The sequence below is a fragment of the Diadema setosum genome, chromosome 11 (genome assembly GCF_964275005.1).
Source record: "Diadema setosum chromosome 11, eeDiaSeto1, whole genome shotgun sequence".
Taxonomy (NCBI): Eukaryota; Metazoa; Echinodermata; class Echinoidea; order Diadematoida; family Diadematidae; genus Diadema; species Diadema setosum.
Window position 1 is genome coordinate 5,200,114 of NC_092695.1, and position 25,094 is coordinate 5,225,207.

At 38.4% G+C, this 25,094-nt stretch overlaps 2 protein-coding genes across 2 annotated transcripts; one reads left to right on the top strand and one right to left on the bottom strand.

Moving 5' to 3' along the window:
- Positions 1 to 3,651: 3,651 nt before the first annotated feature.
- On the top strand, positions 3,652 to 10,375 carry LOC140234668 (translation initiation factor IF-3-like). Its single transcript, XM_072314700.1, has 3 exons — positions 3,652 to 4,381; positions 6,763 to 6,921; positions 7,955 to 10,375. The coding sequence occupies exons 1-3, from the start codon at positions 3,752 to 3,754 to the stop codon at positions 8,117 to 8,119; spliced, it is 954 nt and encodes a 317-aa protein (XP_072170801.1). The 5' UTR covers positions 3,652 to 3,751; the 3' UTR covers positions 8,120 to 10,375.
- Positions 10,376 to 13,535: 3,160 nt separating this feature from the next.
- Positions 13,536 to 24,627, bottom strand: LOC140235088 (uncharacterized). Its single transcript, XM_072315124.1, has 10 exons — positions 24,538 to 24,627; positions 22,618 to 22,718; positions 21,756 to 21,846; positions 20,581 to 20,669; positions 18,921 to 18,994; positions 18,081 to 18,164; positions 16,959 to 17,005; positions 16,344 to 16,427; positions 15,597 to 15,752; positions 13,536 to 14,720 (listed from the first exon to the last, which is right to left on the bottom strand). The coding sequence occupies exons 1-10, from the start codon at positions 24,622 to 24,624 to the stop codon at positions 13,848 to 13,850; spliced, it is 1,686 nt and encodes a 561-aa protein (XP_072171225.1). The 5' UTR covers positions 24,625 to 24,627; the 3' UTR covers positions 13,536 to 13,847.
- Positions 24,628 to 25,094: the final 467 nt, after the last annotated feature.

Below are 25,094 nucleotides of genomic sequence, written 5' to 3' on the forward strand. Positions count from 1 at the left end.
AGTAGGAGGTCCGTAGCGTCCAGCGCCTTCCAGGCAACTCCCACGCAGGTAACACACAGTTGTAATGCAGGTACTTCGTAGTGCCCGTTTGTCTCCCGTTACGAACCCAAGTCTGGACTGAGCAATGTTGTGTGTAAGCATACCGTCCCCTCTAGCAAGAGGCAAAACACTCTGTCCCTCGGATAGGACATAAAATGAAGGGTTTGTTTGCAAAAACCGATAAGTCCATTTTGGAAGATTTTGAAGTACGATCTCTGTCATAAAGTACAAAATAATAGCTTTTAAATGATATATTGGTCATTACATATAAAGGTATATTTTTGAAGTTATGGTCAAAAGCAAAATTTTTCTTATTATTCTCTTTATTTTTCTTGACATTTAATCGCAAATATCTCCTTTTGGCAAATATGGACTTATCGGTTTTTGCAAACAAACTCTTCAAATGGAGGTCCCGTGTATGAGAGAGTAACAACATACTCATGCACGTAAAAGATCCCGCTTCATTCATTCATTGCAAAGAACAGGGTGTTTAACCCGGTGAAGTGGTCCCACCTCACATCCAACTGGACCCCATGGAAGACCAGCTTAACGTAGCTGAATATGGGATATCCAGCCATCTTCTCAGGTGGAAAATGAACAAACGAACAAACAAACAAACGCAATTTGTGGGCGAAATTGTTTTTCGTTGATAATAATAACCTTGTCAAATCTTACAAAGTATGTAATATAAAGATCATGTTCTGACTTCACCTTCTTTTAAAGTAAAAAAAAAAAAAAATGTTAGAGGTGCTAGAATGATTGTGTGACCAACCAATTGATAAAAATATGTACATACATACATAATGTATCCAAACATGTTGAGAATTCACATATTGGTTCCACGAAGAAGTGAAGAAATAAACTGGCAATGCATTTTTTTTTTACCAATAAAGAATGAGTTTATTTGACTCAAATTCTCAGCAGCCTCCGCCTTCTTCAGGAGCCTTGTCAAGACTCCTGAAGAAGGCGGAGGCCGCTGAAAATTTGAGTCGAATAAACTAGTTTATTTCTTCATTTATACATATGTATCTATATGTATCATAATGAAAAACAAAACAAAACAAAGGGAAAACTGACCAGAAGCACGTGATAAATAGTGCAACCCATTTTCTTCGCTCGAAGTTTTTACTATTATATGTATGTATTATAGTATTAATACTCCTCTAGAGCTCAGTTCATTGACATTAGAATTAAAGTGAGAAACCCATTTACTATCACAGGGTGAGGTCATGAACAGTCTGTGCTGTAAGATGTAATATTCTCGCCACCACAGTATGCAATCAATCGAATTTTTCCACCATCCTATTCTATAAAATTATCTCGTGGTTCAAAAAATATCTTGACTGATCATTTTGATCTTGGAACAAAAGTGTACATTACGTCTCACATCGAAAATATCACAAATGCACATATTCTACACACACACACACACACACACACACACACACACTCACTCACTCACTCACTCACGTACACAAACATACGCTCAAGCTCGTACAAACATGTGCTTACTATCAATAATAATATTCTTCAATTTGTGGCATTAACACTACACACGATGTAACAAAGGATGAATGGTAAATAGTATTACAACGAAGAACAGTACTGATTGAAGACATACTATAATACATAGATAACAAACGAATCAGAGAAGAATTAAAACTCTGGGTAACTAGTGAAAAATTAATGTAAGAAAAAACTAACTTTAATCGAGGAAATCATGTTCTTTAACTCTTCATCATGGTACTCGAAGCTGCTTATTACATCCTTTCATGAGTATATTACTGGATGAAAAATAATGGCTAAAAGTCTATCAGCCAATGATAACCGTGAAAATAAAGTAATTTCGATTCTGATTCCGTAATGGTTTTCCACAAGTAAAATATCGTTGGTAAAAAGACATTCCGTCTAACAACTCAACAACACAGATAATAGTCAACAAGGAGGGTGACGATATACCAGGTTTTTGTCAGTAGATGGCGCTATTCAATATTTAGTTATTCAGTTTCAGGGACAAGCGTATCTGTAAGTTAACTCCATGTTTCGTATTCAAGTACAGTTCTATATACTCTTTCTTTTTCTTTTAATGGCAATAGGTTTTGAATTTGTACAGTTTGAAACTTGTTTTGATGTTCTCTTCTTCGAAGCTTCTTCTATGAGACAGGTGTAAATTCCTTTTCTTTATTTTTAAATTAGGAAACGTCAGCGACGGCCTTTATTTTAACTCAGTCCCATGTGTTCGTTTTATTGTTGGAATATTGTCAACGCGCTTATTTAGTTTATCAATATTTAGCCCGACCAGACGCTGTTAATACGCTACGCGACTACGCATGTACAGCGGCGACTGGGCTGTGTATAGTTAATCAATATTATAGTTTCAAGAGCGTTGTCTATTCGAAATGTTGATATCGGAAATCATGTTTTTGTTGCTGTTTGTTGGGTCCACGCATACGCTGATGAATATTTAGTCTGCCAAACTACAGTAAAGTTTACAGTAGCAAACAAGCTAAATTCTTGTTGGGCAAATTCGTTTCACACATTCCCCACTTAGTAGCAAGATTGCGAGATGAGACACTACAAGTGTAATTCAAATAGTAATTCATCATTTGTAATTCAGCTAGACTCTAAAAGAAACGATCTCATTAAGAGTCCCTCAGACTCAACTGTAGTCTGTACAGGTCAATTACACGATCACAACCCATGATGAGTGAATTTCCATGATTCTGGAGGCGGAGGGGATTTTTGCTTTGAAATTTATTGGTATGCCGTAGACTCCTTTTTTAAAAGGTTACAGACTGCCTACTACTTGTACTATTAAAGTTAGATCTAATACTCCATAGATAGGCCAATTTTGACAGATCAAGACATTTCAAAATAGGTCTGTTCACAGCAGCTTGGGGACTCGACTGTGGTCAAGTGTAGTGTGCCAAAACAAGTTATTTTACATGGACTTGTAAGTGAGTTGGAGGTTGTTAAGCTATTGTGTTTGTGCCATGGTTGCTTGTTTCATGCTTCCATTGAAATAGTAGAACTAACAAGGCATAATTTACCATTTGCAGATGAAAAATCCCAGCATTAGTACTTTGAAATAGTTCTAAAATGTGTGTTAAGGATAGAAACAACCACTGTAAAAATTTGAATCTGTAAAATTAATATAAAGTATTGTGAAAAATTCAAAATGTGAACAATAGTTATAATAAAAATGTTTCCAGACTAAACCATCTACAGTTATGGTTTAATGAGAAAAATAGTGATATCTCCTTATATTTTAGGCTTATATAAAATCTCTGCTCCCAAAGGTAAACAGGACCTTTAGAGGCAAATGGTCATGCCAAGTAAATTCAAACTGAACCCCACCTCTAACAAAGATGTGGCTCAATTGCAAAAAAGAATAATGATAAGAATGGAAAAAAAAAAAAAAACTTCCATAGCGTTGCACAGACATTTGTTCAACTTCTGTCTTCTTGTGCTATCCAAAGTTTGTAATTAATCAATATGTTCTGGTGATGCAAGTTTTGAGATGAATTTCACCTGCCTGCAGCTGCACAGGACTTTGAGAAAATGTATCCATAATCATACACTGTAGCCTCTTTTCCCCCTCTGCAGATCCTACATGTAGGACCAACACTGAATTTTAAGAAAGCTCATTTTCAAAGAGAGCTTTAAAGATTCTGCTTGAGTATGAATCGGTGAAAGAGAAGGAAGAAAGAAAATGGCTTGCCTCCAGAAACTTCGGACACTAACGCAACGCCTATCTGTCCTGAATCAACAATTCAGGAGGTCTTCAAACTGCATGCTGGGGATGGTAATGAAGGATTCGGGGAGATATTCAGTGAGATTTGGGTCTACAGTAGGGAAGAGAAGTAGTCCTTGTGTTTGTTATGGAAGCGATAGGATCACTCGCATCACATCATTGCTGCTCAGCCCAAGAACTCCGCAAACATGCGGTAGCATCAGGACCTTTAGCAGATACCAGCGCCTCCATGGGGCGGAAGAGACCACAGAAGCCGACCTGGAATACATCGAAAAGGAACTCGTGGCCGAGAACAAGCTCTCACGGAAGCAAAAACGGGCCGCGGCAGATCTGCGAAACTCGATGGTCAACGTTGGGAAGATGGTGCCCCACAAACTCATCGAGCTGATGGATGAGAATGGAGACAGGCTGGGGAAGCTGAACAGGAGCCAAGCGGTGGCGCTGAGTCAGGAGAGAAAATTGAAACTGGTTTTGCTGAACCCGAATGCCAAACCGTTGCCCCTGTACAAATTGATGAGTGGACAGGAGCTGCATCAGGAGCAGCTAAAACGTAATGAAAAGGTGAAGAAGTCTGCAGCACCTACCCAGGTAAGAATTAGGCCTAGAACACTTCTAGTTTGGTCTTGTGGTCTTTAACAGGTTGTGTAGAGTATGTATTTTGAGAAAACGATGCCTTAGTCAGAATAAAAAAGAATGTGCCAAGGTTTGACGCCCCATGCCAAAATTCAACGGCACGCAAAAGCATAGGATTTATATGTAGCCGGCGGTTAAATTTGGACGGCACTATGGTTGAATTATGAGCGGCTTGCTTCAAAGATTTTTGTTGACTTTAAAGGAGACCTCCGGATAATTTTCAGATTTTTACATTTGAACAGCTATAAATTAGTTATACTGAGGACAGAGTTTCAGAATTTTTAATAACTGGGATGAAGAATAAGAATATTTTCAAAATTTTGAACAAATTGCAATGAACAAGGATGGTGACATGGCAGAGTCACCATAAGAATGCATGAGTTGGGGCTCAAGGAAGCAGAACAAAAGAAGAAGGCATGCATAGATTATACACAGGTGAACTCGCAAGCAAGCGGTATTGTAATGGAATTACACTGCTACATTTCTGAAATATGTGAACCTCCTATGTCATCATCCTTGTTCAGTGTAATTTGTTTAAGTATTGTTTCTCTGCTCAAGAACCACAATAGATTCCACAAATCTATACATGGAGTTGTCGATTTATGTACTACATGATGTGAAATTATGAAAATCGTCTGGAATGTCCCTTTAATTGCTTTACATGATATATTTGCTCTCGTCACTGGAAGAGGTAATCATTGCTCATAGTGTATCACCTGATTACATGTTTTGTAAATTTTCATGTAGGATCCAACATGTATCTGCCAATAATTGGACCTTATGGACCCACTGAATGACTTCCTGTCTAGCAGAGTTGATTGTTTTATTTGCCACTCAAACCGAACATGTATTGAGAGAGTTGAGCATCATTTTGATATGTCAGATGACAGTGGAAGGCTGATTAAACAAACTGTACACAACTGGCAGTGTGGTTTAATATGTCATTTGAACATTAGCATTGCAATAATAACTTTCATTCAGTACTTCTTGAATGTTCGCTGTGAATTTACCAAGATCTTTCTGACACCTTTATGTGGGTTTCCTCCGAGGTGAGACAAAATGGGGCCTAAATCAAAAATCAAAAATTATGATTTTTAGCTCACTTGAGCCTTTGGCTCAAGTGAGCTATTGCGAATGCCCTTCGTCCGGCGTCAGTCGTGCGTCGTGCGTAAACTTTTTACATTTTCATCTCCTTCTTTCTTACCCTAAGACCGATTTCCATCAAACTTGGCAGGTAGCATCCCTAGGGGGTTAGGAACTCAATTTGTTAAAATGGGCACCATGCCCCACCCAGGGGGCCCCCAGGGGGGCCCAACCCCCCCCCCCAAAAAAAAAAAAAAAAAAATTAAGGAATCTGTAAAAATCTTCTTCTCTAGAACCAGAAGTGATAGAGCTCAGTTAATACTATGAGTTAGTACATTGATGACTGTAGTTTCAAGTTTGTTCATGGCAGAATCAGGGGTGCCCCCATGGGACCCAGGGGAGGGGGTGGGGAGCGGTCCTAATGGGGCCTAAATTGTACATTTTCATCTTCTTCTTGAGAACCCCATAACCCATTTTCACCAAACTTGGCAGGTAGCATCCCTAGGGGGTTAGGATCTCAATTTGTTAAAATGGGCACCATGCCCCACCCAGGGGGCCCCCAGGGGGCCCCAAACCCCCCAAAATGAAGAAATCTTTAAAAATCTTCCTTAGAATCAGAAGTTATAGAGCTAAGATAATACTATGAGTGAGTACATTAATGACTGTAGTTTCAAGTTTGTTCATAGCAGATCCAGGGGTGCCCCTCTTGGGGGGGGGGGGGGGGGGGGTTTGGGAAGGTCCAAATGGGGGCCTGAATCGTACATTTTCATCTTCTTCCTGAAAACCTCATGATGGATTTTCGTCAAACTTGGCAGGTAGCATCCCTAGGGGGTCAGGATCTCAATTTATCAAAATGGGCACCATGCCCCACCCAGAGGGCCCCAGGGGGCCCCAATCCTCCCAAATTAAGGAATCGTAAAAAATTTGGGCCCTTTTTTTTATTTTACATTTTCATCTTCTACTTGAGAATGCCTGGTCAAATTTTAGTAGAGCTGTGAATAATTTAGATTAGTGACTGCGTGAAAGGTGAACTTGCGATACTCAGGTGAGCGCTAGACCCGCGGGTCTCTTGTTGTAATGAAGGATACATACAAAATTAGAAATAACATCAGGAGGAAAGTGGTTGCTACTGTATAAGTGTCTGTCCATAGCATGACGTATGAGGATCAAAAGGGCTCCTGGAATTCTAAGCAGCTGAATTGTCATCCATTTTGAAAGCCTTTATCTTCAATTTGTCTTTGCCTTACTATTAGCTAAAGGAGATTAAAGCGTCTTGGAACATTGGTCAACACGACGTAGCTGTGAGAAGGCGTCAGCTCGAGAACTGGTTTTCAGATGAAAGCAGTAATATTCACGTTCGCGTTTCTGTCAGCGGCGGACGAGGAAGTGATACTGTGCCTGATGGTAAACAGGTGAGTTGTGTGGGATTTTGGCTTCTTTTCTTGGTTCATCTCAAACTGCACCATAAAAAGTAAAAGTTCCAATGACACACACTATACATTTCTGAAGCAAGTGGATTATTTCTGATTGCAATGGTTGTAGGAACCCACCAGAGGAAAGATATGTATAATCTTAACTGACTTGTACTCTAGATTAAGGATAAGGATTAAGATCATGTAGTATGGCACACATGTATGAATCACATTCTCAAACATTTGCATTTTGCCTCTGAAAGGAAATCAAGGCCGAAAGATAAATGTGGATTGAGTGAAAGCAGCAATATTAGTGGAACACATCAGTCAAAGTTTGAAGAAAATCAGACAATCGTTTCAAAAGTTTTAGTTGTGTCATTGCTGGATGAGAAGACTACTACAGTTCGTAATGTCAATTTGGACAACCATGTAAAATATAAGGAGAATTCGACATTAAAACATAGTACACATTTCGTCGAATTGTTATTGACATATTGTATGTTTACAAAGGATAGTACATGTGTTCTTAAGTCAAGTGCTCATTCAGTATGCTAGAAAATTAAAAATATGTTCAATTTTCTATGTATCGTAAATAATGATGTCATGAAGTGTAGTACTCTCCTTATCCAGCAAGAACAGCACCGAAACTTGGAAAAAAAAATCATAATTGTGTAATACTGATGGTCCAATTTTCTTTGACTTTCACTGATATGTTAATATTGTTACTTTCACTCAGTCCACGTATAATTGGCGCATTATAAGTACCCTATATTATTACTACTATTATTATTATCATTATTATTATTATATATTTGTGACCCGCTACAACAAAAGGATCCGAAAGTCAATGGAGGTCGATTTTCTGAAAATGACATGACATTATTCCCTTACTCTTCCACTTTAATTTCAAATATAACAGGACTCATAAAAGTAATTTTATGAGACCATGTCAAGTGGTCTAGGAAATCAGCTTTTTGAGAAAACCTATCTATCTCTATCTCTATCTCTCTCTCTCTCTCTTTCACAATTCCAGATGGATGTTGTAAAGCAGTTGATGGAAGGGATGGAGGACCGACTCACACTGAATGGCCCTCCCCAAATGAAAGGCAAGAATCAGAGCACACTAATGGTTACCATTCGCTGCATGTCGGCCAAGGAGAAAGCAGCGTATAAAAAGACACTTGCTGGAAAGAGCTAATCAAAGACGACATTCATATACAGTGGACTCCCGTTATAACGAAGTCCTCGGGACGGGCAGTTTTCTTTCGTTATATCAAAATTTCGTTAAGACGGAACAAATAAACAATAGGAATACATAGAGTGGATGATGTTAAGGCCTGAATTTTTACTTTGTTGTAACCAGAATTTTGTTATAACCGTGTTCGTTATAACGGGAGTGCACTGCACGTTATTTTTTTCAAACAGTATTTAATGGAGGTGAAAAAAATAGAATTCTCCTTGTGTGACATCTTATTCATTTTGAAAGCTTGTGGGCATTTTTTTGTGAGCCACAAGGACAGCATGTGATTAGTGACTTTATTATAGTATGAGCTTCACAAAATGTGAGTATTATGAGAAAGTCTGTTTGATTTAGTTATGAAAATAACAATGAAATTTTAGTTGAATTTGATTTTTTAAAGAAACCTTTCCCCTAGAATGAAATTATAGGTTGTGAGGATTACCAGAAAGAGGCTATAATATTACATTTCTTTCACTACCAAGGGCTAGATATTTACTTGGTGTCAGTAGTGAACAGTACTGAGATTCATCATCATTTTCTAGTGTTAAGTTGTGAGAAGTTGGGTATTTTCATCATCATTCAAATGGAAAACATATAAGGTTCATGTTTGAAAAAGTGAAAGAATACTCAATGAGCACTACCTTGGTTTGACTATGGTATTTGAAAATGTAAATTCTTTAAATGTGGCTGTAAGTTGCTTTGGTACGAATCAATGTCTGTATTAAAGTAGAATTCTCTGTAAACTGTGCAAGCTCACATGGTTGTACAATAGTACCAGGAATTTACTCATAATAATCATTTATCCTGTTAACCGTGGAAAATCCTCATGATTTTGCGTTGGTGAAGAAACAAAGAGACATGAAGGCACTGACATTTTTTTCAGGACATGGTTTCTTTGGAAGACTGATCTTCCATTCCAGCCAGTTGTTATTCACGTTTGACTTCTATAAACAATATTCAAGTCACAGTGTGAGATGGTGGGGGATGGCTGGTATCGTCACTTCTAGCTGCACATTCAGTGTGTTCTACAATTTCAGCAACTATGAATAAGTTGATTTTGATCTAGCGAATAGAAGGCCACAATTGCTAAAAACCCGTTTCTGATTTTGGCAGCATGTGCAAAGAATTCACAGTACAAGGTGCTTTCTGTTCTGACTCTTAAGTTCATGGAATGTCATCTGAGGATGATCTCGGGACTGATATCGTATAACAGACTATCGGGCAAAATGTACTCAGTTGACTTGTGACAACATTCCCATGTGTGAACGTTGCCAATGAATTCATCCATGCCTTGATACAATCAACCTCACCAAAGTCGAATCTGTAGGGACCAGAAAAAAATAATTTGACTGGCGTGAATTTCGACATACCGGTACACTCTAGAATTAACGTTGTATTTTTATCCGTCTGGGGTAGAAGAAATTTCTTTGACTTAGTCAATTTTTCGACTTGTGCGAGGTTGACTTTAGGGAGGTTGGTTGTACGTTAATCTTCTCATATGGATACACTGTACTTGTATGGGATACACTGTACTTGTATGGGATATCTGTAGCATCTAGTGTGTCTACCTCTGTACATCTCCACCTTGTACAATGTATTCTTTCATAATGCATCGCATTTGTACTGAACTTCAAGCAGTTGCAGGTGTTGTTATGATATGCACCAGGGAATAATTTTCCTGGTATCACATCGCAATTTGTTCTACAAATTTACACCACTGCTACACAAACTAATTTTTGTGTAGCAGTTTTCTTCTGCAGAAGTGTACAGGATACCATGTGAAATACATATATTGTTCATCAGCTGAAATTGCCAATCACATTTGAGTTGGAAAATTATTCGCTGTCCACAATATTGTGGTATTGTAATGTATGCAAGCTTTCATGTTATTATGACGACATTGTGGCATCAACTCCTCAACTTCATTCTGATGCCAGGCAAATGAAGACTATTCTACCCTTTTTGTGTTTGTGCTTTAAGAAGTAAACTTTGAATCTAGCACAACTACATGTATGTGCATGGCAATTTACTGCCATGTGTTGGCAGCCAAAGCCATTGCAATTGTACATTTTGACAGTCAGTATGATGACTTCAGCATTATTGTGCATGGGCCAGAAACCAACTGATTTGTTCGAGAAATACATGTAGTACATGTACTGTGCATCGGACTCATGAAATAAACAGATTTAAAATTAAAAAGGGAACCAATCATTATCTATGCAGCATGAGATGTCAGGAGTGTTTCTTTCATCTGATCAAGTACATAAAATGGTGGATTTGCTATTTATGATCTAATGCTTGTGAGATTTACTAGCTATAACTTGGGTCATGTACTGTATATGACATATATTTAGCTAGTTTAAGTTTGTGCAAATCAGGACTTTCTGACAATTTTGTGATAGTGGAGTACTTGTACAGTAATGATCGGAGAAATGTAAGCGCACACGGTCGATTCATGGAAGGTTCAGTGTTAAAGGGAGGATACAGCTTCAGTTGAGATGGGTCTTCAGGTTTCCAATATTTTTTGATGATGATTTTTTAATAATGATAAACCTCTACGAAATATGGTATAATTCTAAGAGGAATCCAAAGATTATTTGATCAAAATTGGTTTTGGAATGTCTGAGATATCCAAAGCAAAGCAAACCTAATAAAAGATAAGACCCACCTTTTATTGAGATTGCTTTGTCTTACTTTTTTTTTTTTTTTTTGGTATCTCAGCCATTTCAAAACTAATTTTCATTTAAATAAACTTCAAATTCCTCTTAGAATTGTATGCTCTGTAGCATTTCATAAAGTGGTTTCTAAGTATCTGGCAAAAAGTTCAAAGCTGAATCCTCAGGTCAACTAATACTACACCATCCCCTTAAAACCAAACCTGCTGTTGGTCACAGCTGTTGCTACTGTATTGGCAAAAGTAAAAAGTCTGTTTTGTAAAAACAGACTTTAAAAAAAAGTAAAAACAAAACTACTGTACTTCCTTCTCAAAATGAAAAATTGATTCTAAGAAAAAAAAAGAAGACGAGCCAAATATTACAGTTCAGACCATCTTAATATACAAAAGTCATTTACCATTATTGCATTTTGCAATGCTTATAAAACAAATGTGTCTTAAAGGGACTGTACAGTACTGGTTGGGGTAAGGGATTCATGTTTTGAACATTTCTAAGTGAGATAATGAGAAACCTCTTATGAAATTTGAAAGAGCATGTAATTTTAAGAAGGATTCAACGTTTATTTGATGAAAATTGGTTTTGAAATGGCCGAGATATCCAAAAAAGTGATAATAATAAAAGGCGACAGGCCACAACTTTATTAGGATCTCTTTGTTTCACCTTGTTGCATGCTCTTCGACATCTCATAGAGCAGTTTCTGGTCGAGGATTTAGCTTGTAACGTTTTGCGAGATATTCAGAAACCGCTCTATGAGATGTCAAAGAGCATGCAGTTCTAGGGGTATCAACAGTTTATTCGATGAAAATCGGTTTTGAAATGGCCGAGATATCCAAAAACAAGGTGAAACAAAGAGATCCTAATAAAGTTGTGGCATGTCGCCTTTTATTATTAGCACTTTTTTGGATATCTCGGCCATTTCAAAACCAATTTTCATCAAATAAACGTTGAATCCTTCTTAAAATTACATGCTCTTTCATATTTCATAAGAGGCTTTTCATTATCTCACTTAGGAATGTTCAAAACATGAATCCCCACCTCAACCAGTACTGTATAGTCCCTTTAAGCGGCACAATGTGAGTGTGTGTGTGTCTTTCTGTCTGTGTCTGTGTGTGCATTCATGTAGACATGTGTTTGTGTGCATGTAACAGGGGGAAAGATATGTATCACATAATTTTGACAAAATATGGATGCACAGATTGGAAATACTTTGCGCCAACTTGACACACCCTTTCATGGATCACACACTTTGGAAAGTAAACCATGCACTCGCCCCAATCAACAACAAACAACATACCCACCATACACGTTTCACACATCTTTATCAATGGATGGTCATTATTTTGACTCCATACACCATGTTACCATTGAATAAAGGACTTGAAGAATTTATGCAATCACTATTTCAATGGCAACCATCAATAAGTTTTTGGGATCAGTAGTTGCCACCATGGCAACAACTGTGGAACCTCATTATTATAATGAGGTAGGATATAACAAGATTATGTGATATAACAAGGTAATTTGGCAGGTCCCATTCTTTTCTAAATTTGTTGGTTTTTATCCTTCATAACATGAGATACCCAATAGAACAAAATTTCAGAGGCTCCTGAGCAGCTTGCTACAACAAGGTCCCCCTGTATAACCACACTGCTATGTGCAACACATTCACAGATCTGTATATTCATAGCCAGTCCTCTGCTTTTCGCTTCATGCCACATTCTGCAATACAGCGGAACCTTGTTATATAGAGGTTGGATATAGCAAAAGCCTCATACACCACAGTGATTGTACAGGTCCAACACTTCATATTTCTTTGTGTACACTGATATAGGGAGAAACATGATATAACAAGGTAATTGTCATGGTTTTTTTTAGGTTCTTGTTATAATGAGGTTCCACTTCATCGATTAGGAAGGATCTTCAAAATATTCATACTGCATTCCTGCACACTCTAAAGAGAGCATTCAGTCACATTTCAAAATACCAACACAAATCATGCAAGTCAAATAAAGAATAGATGTTGAAGATTCATATGATGTAAATCAAAGCTTATAAAATACAATGAATACATGGATATGTAAAAATAAAGCATGATGACTCATTGTCACTGAATTACAAATGCTTTTTGATGGGCTCCCCAAACTACATTTGGGTCCTTCAGCTCACATTAGTTGCAACACTTTTGAATGAACTACCTGGAGAGCACATCACCTCCAGATAAGACTAGCCACAAGCTGCAATGACAGTAAAGTATTTGTCAATCAAGAACCCCCGAGCGCTTGAGTTGTAGACAACACGTACCATTAAATAAATAACTATTGGTGTTTACAAAGCATGATCTATAATAGAGCAAATAACAAATATTATTATATAGTACATGTAACTTGCTCTTGTTGGTTGACTCTCACTTTCAGTTTGTTGCCTCTTCTTTACCAGGTTAGGGCTCGCTGCTTGTTCAGCCCCCCCCCCCCCCCCACCCAATCGCTCATACTGTTGCTATTTCACTCTTTCCCCTATTCTTTATCAATCTGTTGTTCCTCATCTTGTTTGATGTTGCCTCCCTATTCATCCTTATCATTCGCAGGTTGCCCTCTGTGATCCTTGTGATCATCACTAACCCACCTTTGCCTTTTGCCTGTCCACCCTACTGCTTTAATCCCCCTCCCTTACTTGTTAGGCCCCTTGCCCTTGACTTCCAACCCAATCCCTTTTGTTTTCTTTGTTCTGTGTCCCTAGCCCTCCCCTGACTGTGCTTGTTGCAAGCTCAGGCCCCTTTTGACTCCATTTTACTCCACTTGCTCCCCACTACAGTATTAGATAGAAGTTTTCAGCAGCTATTTTTTGTTTTGTTGTTGTTGTTGCTACATAAAACAAATTCCTGACAGCTTTCAATTCTTGAAGCTAGGTAATGCCCTGATGGTGCATATCTCTATAGGACATGACTACTTAAATAAACAAAGCAGACACAAGTGTGTCCAATAGCGTAGTGCTGATATCTCTGCTGATAGTCTCTAACATCCATTCTTCACTGTCACTTTATGTTTCGCCTTGTGGCAGTCAAAGCGTTCACGGTTTGACAAGAATCCTGCATAGTCCCGAATGTCTGCATTCTGCATCGCGAGCAGGATCTGTGCTGCGCAGTCATCAAGGCCGACTTCAGGCTCTGGTTGAGCTTTCCTCCGATTTCTTGTATTCCGTTCACGTTGTCGTCGCAACCAAGTTTCCGTGGAATCGTTTGACATGCTGGCAGTCTTTGCTTGCACCACCTTTGGCAAAGGACAGGCACTCATTGATCCACTATCAAAATCAGTCTCTTCCATCTGTTCTTGCGATTCTTGAGGTTGAAGTCTGGAAGCGGTTACCATAGGAACTGTAGATGGTGGCCGTGTCGGACTCTCAGGTATCATCCCATTATCTGCATTTGATTTGCCTGGAGGGCTCAAGCCTGCAGGGTCACTGGCTGCTGGTACTTTCAATTCAGTTTCTCGCAACTGTTCTTGAGATTCTTGAGGTTGAAGTCTGGATGCGGTTTCCATAGAAACTGGAGTTATTGGTGGTGGAGGCCTCTCTGGTATCCCTTTCTCTGCATTTGATTTGTCTGCAGGGTTCACGCCTGCAGAGTCACTGGCTGTTTGAATTTTCAATTCAGTTTCTCGCAACTGTTCTTGAGATTCTTGAGGTTGGAGTCTGGATGCGGTTGCCGTAGAAACTGGAGTCGGGGGTGGAGGACGACTCTCAGGGTTCCCTCTATCTGCATTTGATTTGCCTGGAGGGGTCAAGCCTGCGGGATCATGTGAAGTGACTGAAGATGGGGACAAACTTTCTGACATCTTCACATCAGCATACCCCGAGAGCCTTGAGGCCAGACTGCGACGCTTTCTCGGCTGCAAGTAAGATAATACACAAAATTAAGGTCTTCTTTCACAAACAAGTTTTGCAAGTACCACCATTGTTGCTCATGGCCAGCACATGCACATCTGACAAAAATCTAAGTACTTTGATGGCCTGCATTGCGAGACAAAGATTTTTCTATAATACTTTAGCTTGGAGATTTTTAAAGTTGTAAGGTCTCCAAATTTTGTAGGAAGATATATGCTGTCAATATGACATCAGCTATTTTCACAAGTTTTGATTTTCAAGGAAGAAATATACTGCCCTCAACTGATAATATCAGTTGTTCTCTATTTCATCACTAATATTATCAGCTGTTCGCTATATAGTGCCCACAAGAATCTTTTTATCTAAAAAAAAAAAAAAAAAAAAGCCACTTCTGACAGTGTTTTCCATATGAAACTACTACTCTTACAAGTACATGTATCAAGGAAGTGCAGGGTTAGAATATTTGCAGGTATAGCAAAGACTACACCAATTATTTCTTTTATAAGTATTTCATTCAATCAATGCTGGATACCCCCCCCCCCCAAAAAAAAAAAAAACAAACAAACAAAAAACAAAAAACAAAAACAAACAAACAAAAAACAAAAAACAAAAACAAACAAAAAAACAAACAAACAAAACAAAACAAAAAACAAAAACAAAAACAAAAACAAACCAACAAACAAAAAACACAACAACAACAACAAACAAACTAACGAAAAAAAAATACAGAAGCCTTTCTTCTTGACACTTCCTCATAAAACAACAAGAAAAACAATAGATAGATATAGTGAGGGGTAAGTACATTAACAGTATGATGAAGGTAGGAAATGAATATTTAGAAAGCATGGTATCAGAGCTTGAATGTAAATTTCAAGGAGTACCTTAGCTGGAGGTTTCTTGTAGCCCAGTTCGTGGACAACCTGGTGCTGCACAAGGGACTTTTTGTAGCTGAACGTCTTGGTGCATCCTGAATAGCTGCAGGAAAACGGTCTGGCGCCCTCGTGGTAATTTCTGATGTGAAGTTGCAAGCTCTCCATCTGAAGATGAAACACGAATAACATGTTTGGGTCTTGTTTTGTGTTTTTTTTTCAATGCAATAAATACATGAAATGAAACAAGCAAACCAGCAACACAAACATAACGTTCAAACACCAATAAAATTGCATGGTCTTGTTGTACTTCTGACAAGTCTACGCCGCCAATAGTCAATTTTCAAAGGCTAAAAGTACAAAACCCAAATTGGCAGCCAGCTCCCACAAATGATGTGTTCAAGAGGTACACCATATACTTGTGATTCTTTTTAACTACATGTGTAACAATGGAATCGCACTTACAACATATACACTTTCATGTACCCTGAACAAGATAGTCTACCTTGCGGTTATACATAAGATAAGGACAGATTTGGCCATAGTGATCACTCCAGAAAAAAAAAAAAAGAGAGAGAGAGAAAAGAATAATGCCAAAGACCTTACAAACACCCTCTATGTGCATATGACTATGTACATGTGAAAGGAAAATGTGAAGTAGTCATTACACACAGGTGGCCACTACAAACAACTGGCAGCAAGAGGGTAGGATTCCCTGTACTTGGGAGGTTAATTTGAGACACAGTTAGTCCATCTCACCTTCATGAATTGTCGTTCACAGTCGTCTCTTGGACAGACGAAGGCGTCACGTTCTTCCTTGTGAACTTTTGAGTGGCTCTTCAACTGGAAGGTAAACGGAAACAAATGATTACTTGAACAAAGTTTAATAAGATGTTTCTCTTTTCCATATTAAAGTCTTCAATTGTAATCCGACAATATGTTTAAAGAATATTCAATTAAGTAATTAAAAGATTCAAGAGGCCTACATTTTTCACATAGAGATTGCATGTCTACTTGTTGGGGCTAGAGATACTAGTTATATTATTATAGCACTCGTTGTTCGTAATCGTGGTTGTGGTGTGTGGTTGCTGGGTGTGTGTTTGGGTGGGTCCATTGATGTTTTTATGTTACATACCAAATTTGTCATGCTTTAGGTGAAGAGTAAACTTAAACAATGCAGACAAATTAATCAATTATAGAACAAAATGCAATGATGTCTATCGATGCAATTATTGAACCAAAACATTTGGAACTAAAAGAACACATCACATGGTTGAATGTCTATGCAGTGATATAAGTATTTAATTAGTGACAGCATTTTGACACTTAAAAAGATGCAGGGATATGGGAAAACCTACAGCTGACAAGACTTACCCTGTACTTCTTGGTGAACACCTTCCCACATTTCTCGCATCGAAACTCTGCAGAACATTACAACAATAAAAAGTCAACATGGTGGGTGAATACATGTGGTAGAAAACAGCACAATAAGGCCATTATCATCATTGTTTACATTAAAGGTAGGGGATACCTTTTACAGAACTCCCAAAATGCAGCAAAACATTAAATATGAACCTCAGGGGATTTGTTTAGGCCACTGCTTAGAAATTTGGAAGTCAACAGTTATCTACAATTTGAATAATGCACAAAACTCAACTACTCAGTAGTTCTGTGTGTCAGCCACACTTAAGCCTTTTTGTCGCAGTCTTCTGTATTTTTCATCTATAAACACAAATCTAAAAGTATAAGAGCTGATGTAATAACATATAAAGTGTGTGGCAAGAATGTATATAGAAATGTTTGTAAGTTTTGATGAACTTTATTCGCAAAATATACATGATGGACACACATGCAGTGCATGGGTCTGCAAAGGTAGCCTAGTAATGTACTGGAATTTACGGTGAGCCCCGAAAAAGAATTCAATTCAAAATCTAACAGTCAATAAAAATGTACTAAATGTTACCTTCCACTTTCAATACTTTATGGGAGTTTCTAAAATGATACTCTCTTCAACATACCACTGTGTTTATACAACTCTTCATTTAAGGCATGCAAATGGGATTCCCTACCTTTAAAGCGAGTCCCAATAAACTGTATAAATGAGAATGACATAAATACAGATTGTATAAATGAGAAGGAATTAATGAGCACGAATGGAATACAAAGAGTTGATCGGCATGGAACCATGCAGGTGTTTGTTGAAATGTCCGGCTATGAAAAGAAATGGGAGCTGTTGTGACTCAGAGGATTACACCACAGACTATCAATTACAAGGCCCCTTGTTCAAGTCCCTGGCTGTAGTGGCCGTGCCTCGAGGCAAGGCACTCTATCCTCATTGCTCAGTCCTTTGGAGGAAACTTAAAGCCACTGATCCTGTGGTTGTTTACTGTTGATAAACATTGAATGCTTCCTTAGTGGTTGCATAATAATTATACTTTACTTCAAATTGTTATGTCCAATGGCCAAGAGAAATCGTCCCTCATACCAAAGGCTTACCTGTCACATGGGCTGCAATGTGTGCCCTGAGCTCACTCCACTTGCTGAACCATGCTTCACAGCCGTCTTGGGTGCATGTGTAACCTAAACATACACAAACAAAAAATATATTAAACAAGCAAATCCTAAAAGGCTGCCAGCTCTCTTCTTACAAACACCATTTTGCAGATAATGAAGAAGGCATTCCCTCACTTGTTCCTTTATGTTCTTATACAATGTGTTGGGGAAGGGGGGACATTGCACATTCTTTGTATCTGTTGCTGTATACTGTAAAACGAGAAACTTTTGAATGCATTAATTTTTTTTTTTGAATTCTGCGAGGGGGCAGGCTTCACGAAATTAAAATGCAAGTGAATGTCTTTCTCTGCACACTTATGCACTGAAAGCGAGTGGCAATTCATGAAAATATGCCACAAATATTTCTGGTTTTAGGCCATAAGTTCAACAAGCAGATTTCTTTCCTTTCACTTGTCACACACTTCTTTTTTTTTTTAGTGAAAGAAGGATGAGGCAGTAGTATACAACCAAATATCTTTGAGCAAAGCAAATTTTACAGTGGATCTATGTTACCATGAGGTAGGATATAGTGACATATCCATTATAACAAGCTAATTGTGCAGGTCCCATTCTTTATATATCCTTCTGTGCTTGCTCCTGACATCACAAGATACCTGGTATAACAAGTGACTTTGGGTGGTCGAAAGCAGCTAATTATCAAGAGGTATACCTGAATATTGTACTTTGGGAGGGAGTTTACTTTACAAGAGAAAGGTGTCTTGCATAATAGTGTGAAAATAAAAGTGAAAAATTACTCCACCTTCGAGAGAATCATGCACTTACCTTCATGGACTTTCATGTGTGCTTTGAGTTTGCTGGGAATGAGAAATCTGGCCTCACATCCTTCGTGCTCACATCTGGCATTAATGATGAAGCAACAATCATACAAATGAACAATTAGGAGAAAGGCATTGATGTGTTATTTCACATGAAGAACTACTTGGTTACTACAACTTGAATGCCCTGCCCATATCATCTTAGCTAAAAGGGACATTCCAGACGATTTTCATAATTTCACATCATGCAGTACATAAATCGACAACTCCATGTATAGATTTGTGGAATTTATTGTGGTTCTTGAGCAGAGAAACAATACTTTGAAAAACCTTGAACAAATTACACTGAACAAGGATGATGACATAGGAGGTTCACATATTTCAGAAATGTAGCAGTGTAATTCCATTACAATACCGCTTGCTTGCCAGTTCACCTGTGTATAATCTATGCATGCCTCCTTCTTTTGTTCTGCTTCCTTGAGCCCCAACTCATGCATTCTTATGGTGACTCTGCCATGTCATCATCCTTGTTCATTGCAATATGTTCTAAATTTTGAAAATATTCTTATTCTTCATCCCAATTATCCAAAATTCTGAAATTCTGTCCTCAGTATAACTAATTTATAGTTGTTCAAATGTAAAAATCTAAATCATCCAGAGGTCTCCTTTAAAGACCTGGTAGCATGGGGATAGCATTTCATCAATGAGTGTATGCTTTGATGTACATATTTGCTAATAGGTTATTCTATTCTAACAGGCCTGCCTGCATTAGTTGTGTTTTTCCAATGTACCGGGGGGGGGGGGGGGGGGGGGGGGGGGGGGCAAAAGAACGCCGATTTTATTCTGGTCAATCTACTCTCCCCATGACACCAAATCTTCATATGCTGTTACTAATAATGACTGCTACTACAGCACAGGAGATTTCATCCTGGTTCAAATTCCTAGAAAAAGCCATTCTTATGCATATATCCAAACAATATCACTGTATCAGGAAAATTACCCTTCAAGGACAATTATCCCCCTCCCCCAGCTAAATACCTGTCAGTGATAGGGTTAAAGTAAAGATTAGGGCTAATGTTAGGTTAAGGTTAAGGGTTGGAATTTGGGTTAGGATTAGGTTTAGGATTAGGCTTAGGGAAAGGGTCCAGGGGATAATATTGTCCAGAGGGTAATTGTCCTAGAACCAATATCACTTCCTCTTTTCTGCTGTAAATCTAGCAAAATTGTAAGGCAGACAAAATGGCATATTTCCAAAATGAGCGTTCACTACTGTCAGTGCATGAATTGACTGGTGGAGCTTTGACTCCAAAATAGGGCTTCCTCTCACATACTTCCATTTACAATAACCACTGCAAGTTTATACTTCATAGATTTATTGTTTCTTCTTAATCTCAACAGAAAGCAGGTCGCAATGCATCAGAATGAAGTACACATTGACTGTTAAAGTTAGACCATGAAAAAGGAAAATGCTTACTTTTTCCCCCTTTCTAATCTATGTAATCAGTTTTCACGATGTTAACCTTGAACAATAATCAAAAGAATAAAGCTTTTCATACATGAATGAGAAAGAACAAATCCGAAATTCCTGAAAAATTCTGAAAAATTCAGAGACCTGAGAAAAAAAAAATTCTCTCTCCAAGAAATCAGAGCGGTAAATCTAAACTCACTTGTATGGTTTGATGTTCGTGTGGACATACTGGTGAACGGTCAAGTGCTGATGCTTGTGAAATGTCTTCCCACAGCCATCATATTCACACTAGTGGATAAAGAGAGACAGTTTGCATCAGTGATAAAGGAGTTACCAATTCACAATCCAGCATCTTATGTATGACAGACTTTCTGTCTTTATGTTTGATCTTTATATCGCACAACAGATTCTTAACTTCTTGGATCTTTGCGAGCAACCACGACTATGGCTGTCTAGGGAAATGCACCATTCCATATCTTGGTGATATGTACAATAATCTGATGCTGATTGATCTGGATGATTTTGACAACTGGAAAAATTCACTTTCCAGGTTAGCATGCTTGTACAGTGATGGGGCGATCGTTAAATGCTCGTTAATGATCGCCCCGACACTGTACAGGCATGCTAACCTGGAAACATTGAACTGCACATTACTTGAATATGAGACCATTCTGAAGCAAATAATTTTCACACAGCAATAGATGTATAATGTACTCTTAAATGAATCCCACAAGGATTGGAACAATCATCCCCCAGCATTTCCACCGATTCCCACTGATCAGTTACTGTACGAGCTGAAATTTTCGCGTACAGATATTTTCGCGAATTGCTACTTGGAGGACATTTGCGCGTGTTGTTAATTTCGCTGTTGCGACGGTCTAACTGAGCGTAACTATTTGCACGTTGTTATTTTCGCGTGTTGTTATTTTCGCGGTTCAAAGGTGATTCACGAAATTCGCGAAAATAAAACCACCGCGAAAATTTCAGCTCGTACAGTACTAGCCATCCCCTTTAAATGACAATTTGATATTAAATTATCATACTGCCAATGCAAGAGATACTTTAAATTATCATACTGCCAATGCAAGAGATACTTGATTCTCCTCCAGAAGTACAGGGCCATGCATTCAAAGAACATGACTGTATTCTTTAGAGGGGTCTCATTCAGCAGTTGTTGGATTACTGTTCTACCAACTGGACAAATGCTGGGAAGACTTCAATAAGAAGTAAGGGAATTGTTCAGAGTTTTACGTCTTGTTTTAATGATAGAAAAAACAAAGGACTAGAGAGTTACATTTTGGTCTAAGGCAATGCCTTCTTTCATCAAAGAAACAAATTCCACTGGTTGATGCAGAGAACATGCTTCAAGCTTACTTTGAACTGGCGACCACGATGTACCCGCTGGATGTGTTTCTTCAGGCTATCCTTGCTGCTAAATGCACCACCACATCCTTCTTCCTTGCATCTAGAAAAATCAAATTATGAGAGAGTGAGACTACCTTACCAAGAAAAACAAACAAACAAACAAACAAACAAACAAACAAACAAACCAACAAACATGAATGGATACTCTGAGGACATATCAACCGCTAATCTATAATGATCAGCATCAATCCACATCATGGCATGCTTGTGGCTGTATTTTTTAAATCAGTTTAGTAACATCTTACAAATACCTTGCTTAGCTTACACTAGTCCCATATGAGGATTGAGTGTATTATATATGGTAAGTTCAACAGACATACCAATTCATCACAGAGTAACACCAGCTGTAACACAGTATGTACCACTAACTGGTTGTAAATTGGATAACACTGAGTAAAAAGCAAAGCAAAGGGAGAACAAATAATTTGCCTTCAAACTGTTCAGAGATATTGTAAAGAGATGATTTATTGCACAGCAGTTCCTGCTTACCAGGTTAATAAAGTAAAAGAAAAATCATGTATGATACATATATGTTGCACAAACTGATTTAGTATGATGACCAGCTGAAGATGAAAAATGCTGTAAACTGACTGCCAAACAAAATGTATTTTGTATGACAGAGACCAAGACAAAGGGGAACATTGGATAATGCCTTGAATACCTTCAGGAGTTTATGGTTTCATTTTGACATACAGAGACAATGACTACAAATTTCCATTCTAGATTATATAAGCCACTAGACAGGACATGCTTTTACACATGACACAAATTGTGTGGAGGAACGAGTATACGTCGTAGAGTCGGTACTTACAGGAACCCCTTGACGTTGGAGTGTGAGCCCAGATGTCTCTGAAGATGCGGCTGTCTGGTGAAGCTCTTTGTGCATCCACTGTGGGTGCACTTGAACGGTTTCTGGTGCAGCAAATATTGACAAAGAGAGATGCATTATAGTTGAGAAGAGTAGTTTTGATGCAGCTAACAAGCTGCTTTACCATGTTTACACGGTAGACTCTGTTGGACATGAAGTAATACAGCTTAAAGGGGAATAAAACCAAAATTATAATACAGTATACGAGTCGATCGAGTGCATGCAGCAATATTACATGTGAGAACTTCTCTAGTAGAAGTCACAGAATACATCAGTGAAAGTTTAAGGAAAATCAGAAAATTCGTTCAGGAGTTATAAATTTTCTAAAGTTTCCAACCAGACTTTTCGTTGTTACTAGAATTTAGAAATAACTAGAGTAACTGCGTCAGTAAGCGGCCGTGCAGCCGTTCGCGGCAGGTACAACATACACGGTAATATACCGCTAAACACTGCATTGCACTGTTACATGCACACTACACATATACTAACACACTAGCAATCAACAAAAACCAACCGATAAAATAAGCACGATCTCTGACGAAAGTGAAATTTTCTCACCTAAATGACAACATATCGCATCCAAAATGAAATTTTCGGTACTTCTTAACATAACAGTTAAGAAACAATGGTCCAAGAAACTTGATTTTTTGTCATTTTCTTGATGTTCATGGATTTTGAAAACATATCCTCACGTAAAATAGAACTTTCGCGAGCCGATGTGGGCCGCCATTTTTTTCGGAAAGTGGATGTTACCGTCGAAAAAAAATGAGAAAAACACGAGAAAGACCTCAACAACACCGCCAGAATTGCGATCTTGTTTGCGGCCAATGCATGTGCGCCTGCTATTTTCACGTGCTTTCGCAATGGGAATTGGCGCTTACGCAATGTTTGCGAGACACGTGAAGGCGTTCAGCTAAAGATCACGGAGCACGCGCGTATTGCATAGGGATTGTACATCGTGCCGCAAGCAGAAATACTACGTCGCATATCGCCCCTATCGGCGAAAATTGTGCCGGGTTTTTGCCCTGGTAAATCATGAAAACTGCGTTGGTCAACGGTAAATTTCTTTTATGAAAACAATTGCGTTAATGAATAATCTTGTCTATGATATATGAAATGGTTGAAAATAATTTGCCTGATTTGTTTACAAGTTGGAAAATTAAACTGCCGCAAACGGGATATTTTACTCTAAATTTACAATTTGTGATGTCACATAGAACCTACATGATAAACTTTACATCAAAGAATAATAGGGCCTAATGAATACAGAATGTACTAGGCCTACTAATTTACTGCCATACTGTCTAGATATCTAACGTTAATAGAGTCTAGATCTATAGTTTAGTATAAAACTTTACCATGGCCATGGGTCCGTGCATTGCCATTGGCATTGCATTGCTGGCTGGAGGCATCGTATGGAGCTGCATTAATGTTAGCTGTATCCAGGTTCCAGCCAGTTTATGTAAGTTTACTACAATACTAGGGTTAGTTATCAGTAACACTAACAGCTTGTGTGATTGCTACAATGTAAGCCTATTTTTCAAGCTAAGGCCATCACTATCAGGCCAGCCGTTGCGCCAGGCAGCCTTCATAACCACCCATGCATGCGTGTGGCTGTTATACACTGCCTCCATTTTTTCAGGAAATAAATTTACAATTTAAAAATAGTTGCGCGACCGCGACATTTAGTTTCGCATTTGCCATTGACATTGCATTGCAATGGCTAATGCATTGCAATGAATTGGAAACACCGGTACAGCACAACACTCATTTCAACGAGTGGGACCGCGATCTGTCTTCATAGATCTACGTCGTTTCGCATCTTGTCTTACAGTGATACTGCCACCTCGTCATGATACTCACTTCACCGGTATGTTTGGCAACATGTTCAATCAATTTCCACTTCTTGTTAAAACTTGCCGAACAATTCTCAATGGTACAAGGAAACATGATTGAACCAGGGAGGTGGAAGGACCCTGATTGAACCTTCTGGCTCTGCTTCAACCTGTCATAATCGTAGCAAGTGACACATGCACATGGACTATTGCACGCAATGCATGCACAATATTGCGCATGCGCCTGCAGTGCATGCCCACATTGCTTAATTTCTAGTATGAAATCCATGATTGAATTTGTAGCAAGATGTAATGTGTTACGTGTACATATAATACTAGTATACTAGTACCATCGAGTATATCACGGTATACTATGTAGAACCCACGTGTATCATAAATGGATGATAAATTACTGGCCAGTGCTAGTATATTTTGTGTCACCTATATCACGATCGTCCCCGTGCAATGTTCAAGAAGGCCTCACAGCTTGAATTTGTATACGTGTATTTATCTCTCCGGGTCTTCTGTGGTTGTGGTTGTGGTTGTGGTTGTTGTTGTTGTTGTTGTTGTTGTTGTTGTTGTTGT

Bases quoted from the DNA above. Each gene is read 5' to 3' on its own strand.
- LOC140235088 (XM_072315124.1), bottom strand. From the start codon at position 24,624: ATGTTTCCTTGTACCATTGAGAATTGTTCGGCAAGTTTTAACAAGAAG. The intron at 22,719-24,537 runs GTGAGTATCATG...TTGCTGCACCAG, and splicing joins TTGCCAAACATACCGGTGAA to AAACCGTTCAAGTGCACCCA. The intron at 16,428-16,958 runs GTAAGTCTTGTC...TTTACCTTCCAG, and splicing joins TGTTCACCAAGAAGTACAGG to TTGAAGAGCCACTCAAAAGT.
- LOC140234668 (XM_072314700.1), top strand. From the start codon at position 3,752: ATGGCTTGCCTCCAGAAACTTCGGACACTAACGCAACGCCTATCTGTC. The intron at 4,382-6,762 runs GTAAGAATTAGG...CCTTACTATTAG, and splicing joins AGTCTGCAGCACCTACCCAG to CTAAAGGAGATTAAAGCGTC. The intron at 6,922-7,954 runs GTGAGTTGTGTG...TCACAATTCCAG, and splicing joins CTGTGCCTGATGGTAAACAG to ATGGATGTTGTAAAGCAGTT.